Source organism: Cololabis saira, chromosome 8 (genome assembly GCF_033807715.1).
Source record: "Cololabis saira isolate AMF1-May2022 chromosome 8, fColSai1.1, whole genome shotgun sequence".
NCBI classification, from domain to species: Eukaryota; Metazoa; Chordata; class Actinopteri; order Beloniformes; family Belonidae; genus Cololabis; species Cololabis saira.
In genome coordinates this window covers 18,705,284-18,717,982 of record NC_084594.1, presented here as the reverse complement: position 1 = coordinate 18,717,982, position 12,699 = coordinate 18,705,284, and the positions used below count along the sequence as shown (strand labels likewise).

At 39.6% G+C, this 12,699-nt stretch overlaps 1 protein-coding gene across 9 annotated transcripts in view; it reads right to left on the bottom strand.

Annotated features, from left to right (window-relative positions):
- The window catches only part of LOC133448459 (dedicator of cytokinesis protein 3-like), a 246,147-nt gene extending 233,871 nt beyond the window's left edge, over positions 1–12,276 (bottom strand). For all 9 annotated transcript variants that reach the window (XM_061727004.1, XM_061727008.1, XM_061727005.1 and 6 more), the window contains exon 1: positions 12,001–12,276. In XM_061727004.1, coding sequence (XP_061582988.1) covers positions 12,001–12,037 — 37 coding nt within the window. In that variant the 5' untranslated portion in view covers positions 12,038–12,276. The remainder of the gene's footprint in view (positions 1–12,000) is intronic.
- Between the last annotated feature and the right edge of the window lie 423 nt (positions 12,277–12,699).

The following is a 12,699-nucleotide window of genomic DNA, read 5'->3' as shown; positions in this document are numbered from 1 at the left end:
TTTAGAATTGAAGAATAATGAATTGGTGTGTTCACGAAAACCAGCATTATGAATTATCCTTATGGCTCCTTTCTGCAGTATGAATAGTGGTTGCAGTGAACTTTTATATGTATCCCCCAAACCTCTAAACAGTAACTTAAATAGGGCAAAACCAGGGAACAGAACAGAATGCAGAGTGATCTCCTCAACCATCGCTCCTTTGCTTTCTCTGGTTCATGGTAAGTGTGGTGAACAGCATGATACTAAACAGTTGTAACTACTTTTCACCTTTTAAATAGCCAAATTATCTGTTTACAAGACTGAAGACCCCCGTGACCCTAATTACAAGAGTTTAGTTTAATATGCCACTATGCTCAAATTGTTTTCAATCTAGGGGTACCAACTAGAAATAACTAATGAAACTTGTCCATACCAGTTTCAGTAGCCAAAGTAATGTCTAATGTTAATTAGTCATGGTTCAGTAAATTATTATTTATCACTACCTTTGTCAGTATCAGTCAGTTCAGTGATCATTGTAAGTTTTTCCTTTCTTTAAAAGACCAACAAATGTGTCCCCACATGTAGATTAAGGGAGGGACTTAATCTGGTCCTGGTTGAAGAAAGGGGTAGGAGTTAGTGTCTCAATGCTAAGTGTAAGTTATTGCAATGTCCTAACAAGGGTAGCTATTTACTTGTCCCTTAAGCATAGTTTTTGGTAGAAATCAATTGCCTTTTGCGGACCATTAGTCCTTGTGGGAACCAGAATGTAGTCCAATTGAGGCTAATTTCAGGTTGGGGTTTGCTCAATGTGCATTGAAATTAGGGTTAGGCATAAACTGGTCATGGCTAATATTGGGATTTGAGGGTTAAACCTTACACAATAAATGGAAGTCATTGCAAAGTTCTCATAAGGATAGTTGTTCATATGTCTGCGTGCTAGAAACAGGACAGATTTTTTTAAATTGCTAAGATTTGCGATGACAAGACATAAAGACAGGAGGGGCTACAGATGGAAGTAACAGACTGAGATTCATAGGAAGAGGCAGAGAGGCAACATGAAACTGGCAGAGATGGAGATTAAAGTCTCAAGTCTAAAGAGAATCTGAGATGGGAGTTTGAAAAAAACCTTCACTGAGTCCATGGTTGGTTTCTAATATCAAAGCTTTGGGCATGACATGCAGTCGAGTGGAGGAATCAACATGCAACGTTGCTGTAAGTACATAGAGGATGTGTAGTGGAACTTCATTTCCACATCGTCATCAGCAACTAAGCACACAGACACAAACAAGAAAGGAACACATCTTTATGCAAATCTAAAAACAAATACACTCAACCAAGAAATTACAGTCACTTGCTGTCTTGTTAATACACAGTGACACCAACATGCACGTCAGTACAAAGTATTTCGTTCAACAGCATCCTCTGCGATACTCCACTCGTGTGTAAATGCCATCATGAGGAAAAGCAATTAAAGGGCACTGCCATCTATCACTAGGGGGGAATTAAGCTCTGAAGTACTGTTTCTCTTCACATAATCCTCTTGAGCTTTTTTGCTTTTGGATTGCTGCCCTACTTGCTCACTCTACTTATGTGTCAAAACTTTGTACAAAAGGTTCATTTCAGTTTTGGCCCAACACGATCACCTCTCAGTGGTGAATGAGTGGAAAGGAAGCAGCAACACGAGACACATACAGACCAACGTGCAGCAGCAGCTGGTTGCCATTAATGATGAACTTCTCGCCTACATCTAAAAACTCTGCAGCCTCCCTGTTGTGATTTAGCCATCAGCTTCATCAGATTGAAATGAAAAGAAAGAGTGGAGGCAAACACTCTTTGAGTAAGGAATCCTCTACATCCTCCAGTCCAGTGATTACATGGATGTGTTTCAGCACCATAGACAGTTGCCAGCAATTCTAAATTTCTGTACTTTAAAAATGTTTAGCTTTTACATATGTGCAAAATTTCTGTCCGATTTTGCAGTCAGTTGAATGTATCTGTGGCCATTTCACTCATTAAATATGAACCCTGAATACTGATAAATTGCACTGTGAGTAAATTGTCAGTGTGTTACAGCATATGGAATATTTTCTGCTTTCACTACAGGTTCTGTAATCAGTGGTCTCAGAGTGCAGTTTTAACTGAATACATATTTCATATGAGTTTGTTTTGTTTGAATGTGGCCAGGGCACACTTGCATACATGTTCTCTGAATGCATCTCCTCCTGCACAGCCCACAGTTAAATTTGCCCACGCAACGAATAATGCATGAACAGGCTCAGTCAGGCTTGATTAACACAGGCCTTTACAATAGTATCTAAATAAAGCCTGCAAATATGCAATTATTATCAAAAAGCATATATCAAATTCCAGTTTGGAGGTTTGTTTGTTTTTAACAATAGACACAACAAGAGGATAATTTGCCCAGTATTCCCCATAGCATGGATAATTGAACTACTTACATGAATAATTATGAAAAAAAGCATCAAAGAAGCAGCATGAACATCTTTAGTTTAAAACAACTTTTACCAAATTACAGAAAGGGAACTACATCATCTTGTAGCGTTGTTTTTCCTGGTTTGAATCAGAAATGCTATGTGTCTCTTTTAAGTTTCCTGCTGTTTCCTATGTTTCGCTGCTGCATACAGAGATCAGAGCAGTGAGAGCAGCTGTATATACATTTAGATAGATTTTGTATCTAGCAAACAAACTAAAGCTATTTTGTTCAGCTATACCAACAACACACACATACCTTGTTTTAACAAGTCAACTACGTTGTAATATAAATAATTACAATAAATACAAGTATTCAAATGTTTGAGCATTTGAATGTGTCTATTGTGGAGACACAAGTGAATTTCTCCATTAGAGACAAGTTACAAAAGTAAATGCTGTCAGCTATAGATCAGAAAGAAACTTGGAAACAACAACAATCTAGAAGTAGACGGATGGAAATCAGTGCATCAGTGAATAGAGCAGCTTTTTTCTACATTATACTGACATATTGTATCGTGCTACTAAACCTGCCAGTTTCCATGAATGAAGACTGACCTGGATAGATTTTAGTGTCTGGGGAAACATGTCAGATCTCTTACCAATGAAGTGTCTTTTGGTGTTTTTTTTCCTCCTCTGAGAATAGCTTTTATTACAGAGGCTGCATGATTAAAGCTGTAAATGTGGGTCACTAAACACTAACAACAGTGATATGGAGTCAAATGTCTCAACCTTCTTTAGTGATTCTTAAAAGTGACTAACACAAAGTGACTTAAAAAGTGTAAAAATATAATGTCTCTTCAGGAATTAGAATACTATTATTGAATTGACGGATATGAATTTTGTCACCTTTGTCATACCAATAAACAACCAATTACATTTATTTCCAATACTTATACACTAAATAAAGTAGGACCGTCCCCCATTATGTATGATTTCACTGATTAGCAACATAAAAAAGAGACGGATGTAAATTTACAGTACTTATGAGTATTCAAAAAAATTAACGGATTAAGCATTCGTTTACGTGACCCACTAGTTTCTGAAAACCGGTTTTAAAGCCTGGGCTTTTCTTTGTACAGAGTGCAGCAATGTTGCGCGGGAAGCCGATGTGAACACGTCCACTGCACGTCAAACAAAGTTAGCTTTCCGCCCAGCTCCTTCAGCCGTTCAGGCGATCTGCAGAGGTGCCATCAGACATTTTCAGCAGGATATGCCGTTTAACATGTTGACTCGACAGTGAAATAAAAAATGACAGTCATGTTTAACTGACCCTGGTTAATGCAAACGGCCCCTTCAGAGTTGTCATGGGTGTGAAATCAAATGATTGAGATCAAAATGGGTCTTTGGACTAGACTGCAAATATATTTATTCTAGCTCTAAAGTTGGACATTTTAACATGAGAGTCAATAGAGATTGACTTGTTTTTGCAGGCAGCCCATAGTCGAAGGAACTGCAACAAATCTTAGTTCTGCATGACCCTGAATCCAGAAGTTAGATGGTCTGCACTTAATTAGCACCAACTGTGCAGCCGCAATTTCATTGGCTGATTGACGCCTGAAAAGTTAAAATTTTGCTAAAATGATGCATAAGAGTGTGATAAAGAACTACTTCATGAGGCTTTTAATTTGTAGTAACTAAATTTGCACTGTAGGTCTTTTATTTTGACAATTTCCTGTGATAAATGTTCTGAATTAAGAGCTAATCACGTAATTGACCATGTTAACTTTCAAGGTGGCGCTGAACTTTAAAGGATAAAGGTTTCATAATAATGCGCCTAGCTGGAGTGCGAACAAGGTTGACGTTGATAATGTGATTGATCAGTTTGCTTTAAAAGCACAATGTTCAGTGCATTAAGTTGTCCTGTAAAAGCATCCAACTGTAAGTTAACATCATGTTAATTGTGTGAATGTGAATTTGACTTTTTGGTATGTGTGATCCAGATGTCATGCCAGAAAATTTTGTTAAATGTATTTATCCATGTTTATGAGAGATCATTTGTTTCTTCTGCTCATTAGTTCTTACGGTGTTTCTGGAAGGGATGTATGGAAAGTTGATTATGTTCAAAGATGAGAGACGAAGGTTAAACACTCATAAAAACTTCCAGAAACATCAGTATGCCTCATCATTATCCTGCTGGTTCTGCTACCATGGGAGCGACCAATGTGACACAACAAACTCACGAAAGCACATTTGTAGATAAAATCTTCTGATACACTGAGTTTTAGGTGAGAGCAATAGCTTAAACACAAAACAAGTGTCTGACTTTTGAGTGAAAAAAGAAACAAACAACTGCAGGACACATGACATTGTTCAATTTTATGGAACCTAACAATTGCAAACTGCTTTTTCCAGCTAGAACATTATGACTCAATGACTTCAAATCAAAAAGAACCATTAACATTCATACTCATGGCTCATTTTAATAGCTAAATCCATTTTAGTGTTTGTAAAAAGAGGTTAATAAAACATTTTTCTCTAAGAAGATGCAACAGGGTTTTTTTTCCAGTATTGTGCTTAAACAAATTTGGTAAAATGAAAAAGAACATAAAAGATCTAAAAGAGTTGCATAAGAAAAACTATGTCCTGATGCTTACTCTTATGCACGTCACAGTAATATGCTATTTTTATATTGTTTTTTCCATCCAGTTTTATGACTGCCATTAGGCTACTAAGGGCAATTATTCAAGCAGTGAAACATGACGGCATGATGGGTCATGCTTCAAAGTTGTATGAAAACAACAGCAAGTTTGTGAATCATCACAGATATGAAGGATCAGGTCCAAGAGGGGGGAAAAAACAACTAACATAAGAAAGGTTTCTGAAATGTGGTTAAACATTTCAGACAGGGAAGAGCTCTGTAGCCTCTTATATAGGATCTCCCCAAAATAAAAAGAGGGACGGTTGACCAGGGGAAAAGGCAGAAAAAAGGAAAAGATGGTCTGGGTTAAACAGTTAAGAGCAAAATCTGGCAAAAAAATTTAAAAAAAACAGACATATCAAGAAAACAAAAAGATCCAGTCAGTGAAGGGTTTAGGAAGGGCATCATTTACACACCAGTTACTTTTTTCAGTGCGACCCCGTTTAAGCACTTTGTTCAGTGGTGCATGCCTGGGGTGGGGGCTAAAATGACTGGCATGCCTGTCGTGCAGCGGCGTGGTGGGGCACTGGTTGGCATACCTGCATCGCCACAAGAAGGTTCCAGGTTTAAACCTGTAGATTAGCTGGAGACGAACTCTGAAGGAGTTTCCGCTGTGGGTTTTCTTTCATGCTAAGGTTCAAATGACACTCATCTTCAGCTAAATATTGATTTTTAAACTTTCCATAGATGTGATCATGAGCGATAATGGTTGTATTGATGTCCTGGAAATCTGTGACAGGCGTTTCTATCGCCCTGTGTTATTTCCTTTAACCTTGCCCTGGACAAAGTAGGAATAACTAAATGATTTTGTCACGCATATCGGAGTTGAAGTCTTCGCGACTGGAATGTTTCAATTTTAGGCTGTGTCTACAGTATTAGCTTAATATCAATATTACGTCTGTGTTTATTTTGTCTGGATGCAGAACAAAAATATATTTATATTCAAATGAGTTCTGAGAATCTGCTGGTTGTTATGAATTATTATTAGGATGTGGAGGGCTCTGACATAAGAGCCAAGTTCAATTTCAGTTCATTTGCTGCTCTGAATGTTGGCCCACTCAGCAACTTCTACGACCAACGTAATGAAAAAGAACGGCATGTTTACTGATTTTTAGCAGGAAAATTTCATAAAGAGCGGTTCAGGAGTGTCTGTTGATTCGTCCATCTGCCTCTCTGTCCATCTGAGTTTGTTCAGTTTTATGTGCAAGTATGAGAACGGAGTGCTGTGGAGTTCAGCCCCGGGGGAGGTGAAACTGCATTCAGGAGCCTCTATGGGCGCCACAAAGCTGCATTCATCCAGCTGAATAGCTGTTTTCTACAACCAGGCACTAGTCATCCCAACTCCATTGGAACGCCTCTATGAGTTACCACTCTCTCAGCCTTGGTATGCAAAGCCTTATCCTGCAAAAATCACAAATGGTTGGATTAACAAAGGCCACAGAACACACTTGCATACAAACACTGACGGATATGTGACCCTGCGCTTTCAAAGGACCAGGTTGTTCGGGACTGTGAGACGCTTCATCCCATTATTTAAATGGAGATTAATGATTTTCCTTTATCTGTCATTTATTATATGTACCTGGGATTTTTAATAGCAGCAGATTAGATATGGAGCGTAACAGAATAAATGCTGAAGAAAGACCCGACCAACTCCAGACAAGTCACAATGAAGATCAAGTAGAAGAGAGAGCTTTACACTCTCAGGTGGATTTAATGAAAACCAGTCGATTTCAGTGCCCAGGAAGTCTGAAATCTAACCCCTTAGTTAGTAGAAACTTAGTGGTTGAAGTATGAAGCATAAAAATTATCAACAACAAACAGCTGGAGGTGCGGCGAGTCATAAATAGGAGCCAAAATAAGCCCTTACTCTTCACCTGACTTCATCTATCAAACTGCTTTTGTTACACTGATCTTGTGAAATAATAATAATATAATCCGTAAAAGATTGACTCTTTTGTGGAAGTGAATCTGAAATATCTGGTTTAACCAAACTGTCCAAGACTTCAGTTTTTTTATAAACATTTTTCATGTCCTAGTACTTAAGATGTGTGAATATGGGACCACTTGTTTACTTTTGTCCAGGTGGAGGTTTGGACAAAGCAAACATCTTGATGGATCTCGTCGGCCTCAGGCGTGAGACGCCTGATGTAATGTAGTAATACTGTAAAGGTAATGCATTAGTGTGTAAAGAAATGTGTGTACAGTGCTATTTGAGAGTTTTTTGCTTTAACAAAGCTTCTAAATAATTCTTCCCCCAGTGATTAAGAGCTTTAAGAGCTGAAATCATGAAACTGTCCAGACTGTCTGACCAACTCACTCTGAGAGACTTGCAGGGTCAGCAGACTGCACTCGCTCAGAGACTACGTAGAGTTTTAAGTGCATCTTCACAGTAAAAATAAATAAATCAGAGACCAACTGACTGGCTGGCGATTGGAATATGACAATTTTATCCATTTTATCTTATCAGCTCTGACCAGAATCAGCCAAAACTGGCAGCGATGCCTGCCAGCAAGGTTTTTTTTGTTGTTCAGTCATAAAATGCATAATAGTCACAGCTCTGAAATGTTTCATCCATCCATTCTTTGCTGATAACTGCTTCCTCTCATTCAGGGTCACCAGGGTCTGTTGGAGCATATCCCAGCCATCCTTGGGCAGATGGGATTTTATTTCATTTTATTTCATCTTATTTTATGAGCACGGTAAGGTGCCATGAAATGCATCAGTTTGAAAGGTTATATTACTGAGAAATAAAAAAACAATCCAGATGTCGCAGACATTGGGAAGCATCTTGTGAGAGTTTTTCCGAACAAGTTAAGAATAAAAAAGAAAGCAATTTATACAAACTGTAAGTTTAAAATAAAAATACTTTTCGAAGTACAACCAGAAATATGTTGTGCTGCTAACAAAGGCCCAAAGTTTTAAACTATATGCTTATCACATGCAAAACCTGCAGCTTCTGCTATCTTTCATTGTTAATTAAGTTTATATTTGATCATATATTATATATATTAGGCCCTCCAGAAAAACGCGATTACGCGATCGCATAATTCATTGCATAATCAGCCAAATGGCGCAGATTACGCGGGGATACATTTATTCCTAAAAGGGCGCATATTTCCCGCGATGATCGCATATGTCCGCGCTGAATATGCGAATTATGCGGGGCTCGCTTGATTTCACCGCATCATCGCCGCACATACATTTTCGCATAAAGTTTGGAAAAAGGGGGGAGTGTTGTGAGTGACATGTCGGGACGCCCGGTCGCGACGTGCGGGACCCGCCCGGGGACCTCCGCACCCCTCGCAGAAACCGCCACCCCCCAAACAGCAGCTCTCACCCGCGGGGGTGAGAGGAAAAAGGGAGTACCGTCTCCGCCGTCTCCTGCCGGTGGACTCAGGATCCGCGCTGACCGCGTACCACTGCGCCTGCGAAGGCCTGCGAAGGCCTGCGAAGGCCTGCGAAGGCCTGCGAAGGCCGGCGGAGGCGGACACACGCTCCCATCCACTTGGGGGATCTTGGCGGCGGACGCGTGGGGTGATGGAGCTCTGGCTCGTCCCCCTCGCCGCGCCGGCCCGCCCGGCAATCACCCGAGCACTGAGCCGCGGGCTGGAGGGAGAGAGACGGCCGGCCTCCGGGCCGCCACCGCCCCTCTCCTCTCCACCCGCACTCTCCTTTTTTTTTCGCCTACGACCTCAGATCAGACGAGACAACCCGCTGAATTTAAGAGGGAAGAGCTCAGCGCCGAATCCGCAACTTCCTGCATATTTCGCATATTTTGCAACTTTCCGCATATTCCACGACTTCCCGCATATTCCGCAACTTCCAGCTTATTCCGCAATTTCACCGCATAAAAGCGCATAAAAAACCTGCACATTTAATCGCATAATCAATGATTTTAGCCCGCAAAATCAAGGATTTTAGCCCACAGAATCAAGGATTTTTGCCCGCGTTTTTCTGGAGGGTCTAATATATATTTGATCATTTTTTAACCACTCATTGTTCTTCTTTTTTTCCCCTTTCTTTTTGTTTACATTGTAAACCATGCTTTTTATTTTCTACTATGATGTTTTAATGTATCTGTAAAGCAAATAAACTTGCCTCGCCTTAAATTTGCAGTTGAAACGAAAAAGAAAATCAGAAGTGACAGGTCTGACATTCAGGAAAAACTATAAATCACAGTTGCCAAAGAAAAGTGACATCAATGAATCTCTTAAGTAAATCTTTTTTTTTTTTGTAAATCTGAAGAATAAATGGATGAATAAAAACACAGGCTTTTTCACTGAGAGAACACAGGAATCCTGTCAGCCATGACTATTGACTGGAGTGTAGATGCGGTTTAGCACTTCTGTTCAGAAAGCAAAGCAGAAGAAACTGAAGGCCCTTTTGAGCTACGTGATTGGAGAATATCAGTCAATGTTAGGTTAACGAACGACTGATTAACTGAGAATTAGTGCTTCAGCACTTGAAACAAAAAGTCGGATGACCAATCCCAGGTACAGATCGCTGCAAATGAAGTTTATTCAACCAGGAAGCAGCAGAAACACAGTGCTTTAAATCATGTGAGTTTGGAGAGACGGTGCGGCTCTTCATGCAACCTACAGTACTGTCAGTCCAGTTTTGCTTTTGTTCTTTTTCTCTCGTTTTAATTAGCATAGTAAACACTACTTCTCAAACAGAGGCTACTCTTGCTTATTGATCCTCAAAGCTTGCCGATAAATGGTCCTTGGTTTTTGACGGAATCAAAATACTGACAGTGTTTTGTTTTTTCCAACGGTATCACAATGTCAACTGGAAGCTGTGATGTTTCATCTGAGCTCGCATTGTTCACACTGTTGCGCTGTCTGCTTATGCCGGTGTCCTTGCATCACCTGCCAGAATACAACACAACACAGTCTAAAACATGCTGTAATTCTGATTTTGGTGTTAAAAGGGTGTAAATGGGATAAATCAAGAAGCTGTAGCTGAGTTCTACGGAGCTTCAAGGAAGCACTCATTCAAATTCAGCCAATGTGTCCTTCCAATTAACAGAGTGCCAGAGTCATGATTCCCCACATTGACTTCCTGTCAGCAGAGTCTGTCTCCCTCCATTTTTTGCAGATACTGGTGTAGAGTTTCGCTTAATCTGTCCCTTCCAAAGAGCAGTCAGGACATTTTTGAAATTCTGTTGCAAATTTTTGTTGGAATCTGCCAGCTTGGATTCTTTTTCCCACCACATTTCAACTGCATCTGTGGTCAGACCCGGTTGAGGGAAAAAACAATTCAATAATTTACGATATCGGTCCATTACATATTCTCAATCTCACAGAGTAAGCAGTAAAGACTCCAAAAGAGGAATGAAGTGTTTCTCTACTTATTTTAACCTTCATTCAGAAACCCAGACACTAAGAAACCACAACACATCTGCAACAAACTAATAAATATATATATGAAAAAAAGTCAGCAACTATCCTGTGCAGCCTTAGAAAAGAGACCAGCCAGAAGTCAGCATACAAGTGTGTTTTAGCGACTGCTTTAAGGGATTATAGGCAAGAGGAGATGCAAGAGGGTGGGTAGAATGTTATATATACATTTCTGTCCATTCCCAATTACCTGTGTTTACATTAGCACAGCATCCTGTTGCCGCATTGTGGCTTTTATTTGTCATTTTGTGATCGCTTCACAGTTTTGTCTTCATTTGATGCATCATACAGCCTGTACTGCAACATGTATACATTTGTTTATGATTGATAGCCCCCTGAGAGACTCTCATACCACAAACTTTACTAAAAACACTCGTGAAACTGCAAATGCTGATGCAGAATAGAGTTGGTAAGTATTCTATTAGCTCAAGTATATACTTAATACATACAACCAGAATCGTTTCTTGACCGTATGCAGACAATGTAGATGAAATGGGTCGCTGTGGCTTGTACAATCTACATCAGCCTCATTATACAGCGTTTGGGGGAAATTACAATGAGCTAAGTACATTTACAGCCTCCTAAATTATAGCATTTAAGGACTTTACTGTGAAGAACTGGGTTACTGTATGTACTTTCTCTGTTGTGGTTTGTGCATTTATAAAAGTAATTTACAAAGTTTGTTTTGATACATTTTACAAGTTCTTAACCTTAACATGTTTAAGCTTTTTAATAAAAAAAAAGAGTTTACAAAGATTTGAGTCTATAAGGTCAAATATTGATTCAATAATTTTAAATTGTAGTCACAGTTTCGGATTTTTGTTTCCAGAAATATTGCTTCTTATATTTACAATTATTTCATGAGTAGACTTAAAAAATATATTTTATTTTAACTGTACTTTATATATAAATTGCAAATGTATAAAGTCTAAAATTTTGAAAGTTGGCATGATTCTTTTTTTTTTTTATGGTCCATGTCATGTTATTACCTATATACATGCATATATGTTATTACCAAATTTATGGTACCTTTCCATGTTTATTTTGCTGGCTCAACTTGAATTTTTCATTTTTAATTGACAAATCTATCCCCTTTTCCTAAGTAAGGTACTGCATATACATAATTATCTTACAGAAAACGGGTGCCTCAAAAGAGACTATTGCATGTAGGGCCACCAAAATACTACAAACGGGCCTGCACCCAAACTGGAAACACTGTGAACAGGTTACAGAAAAGCATATGCTACTAGAGTGCTAAACTCATTTTAAGAGACCAACACCAGAAGTAGAGGTTTTCTGTTCATCATCTTTCATGTCAGTCGTGACGCAGAGTCACCTGAACGCGTCTGAGAATAAAGAATGCGCAAAAACATTAAACACAGTCTGCTGGACTGCACAGCATCACTCCCTCGTCAGTGTCACATCAGTTCTGGCTCCTCTCCGTGAAAATAAAGCCCACTCTGACAAATATTAACCGGTGTTACTCACCGACACCGATTTTCTCGTCCTCCGTCGGCGTCCACATGATGCCCCGCTGCGCACGGAGAGCAAAAAAAATCCTCGACAAAGTAGAGTCACCCGATGCGTCGCTTCATGGAAATTCCGACCCACAGAGAGGAGGAAAAGTTTACCTCTGGCTGATTTCAGGCAGGTCACCGGTAACCGAGCTTGAGATTGCAAAAGGTTAAATTGTTAAAATGATAAGCGAACGGTGAGACGGGTTTGGGTGCACGCAAGGCGCAGCAGCGTGTCCGTCCATCTCTGCTGGTTGACTGCGCTCTGCCAGGGCAAACCTCCGAGGAAATCCGATAAACACACGTCACCGCAAATTCTACTACTTCTACGGAGAGGGGGGAACACGGTGAAGCCCAAGTATGAGCTGTCAGTAGGAAAGAAGCACGACAAAACTGTAGTCGATTACAGGGGCGAAAATCCCGTTTCATTGTTGGGGGGGACAATAAACAGTAACATTTTAGAGAATAAATCCAGGGGGGGACAAGGAATAAAAGTTTTAGCCTTCCTTTAATACAGCATTTTGACATTTTCAACTCTATTTCGCAAACAGGCAGAAGACCTTTCTTAGAGTAATACAAAACAATGGTATTAGGTGGAAGGAAGGTGGCAATAATACAGCACATCTGACATAATACACTGCAAAAACCCAAAATCTTAACAAGAATATTTGTC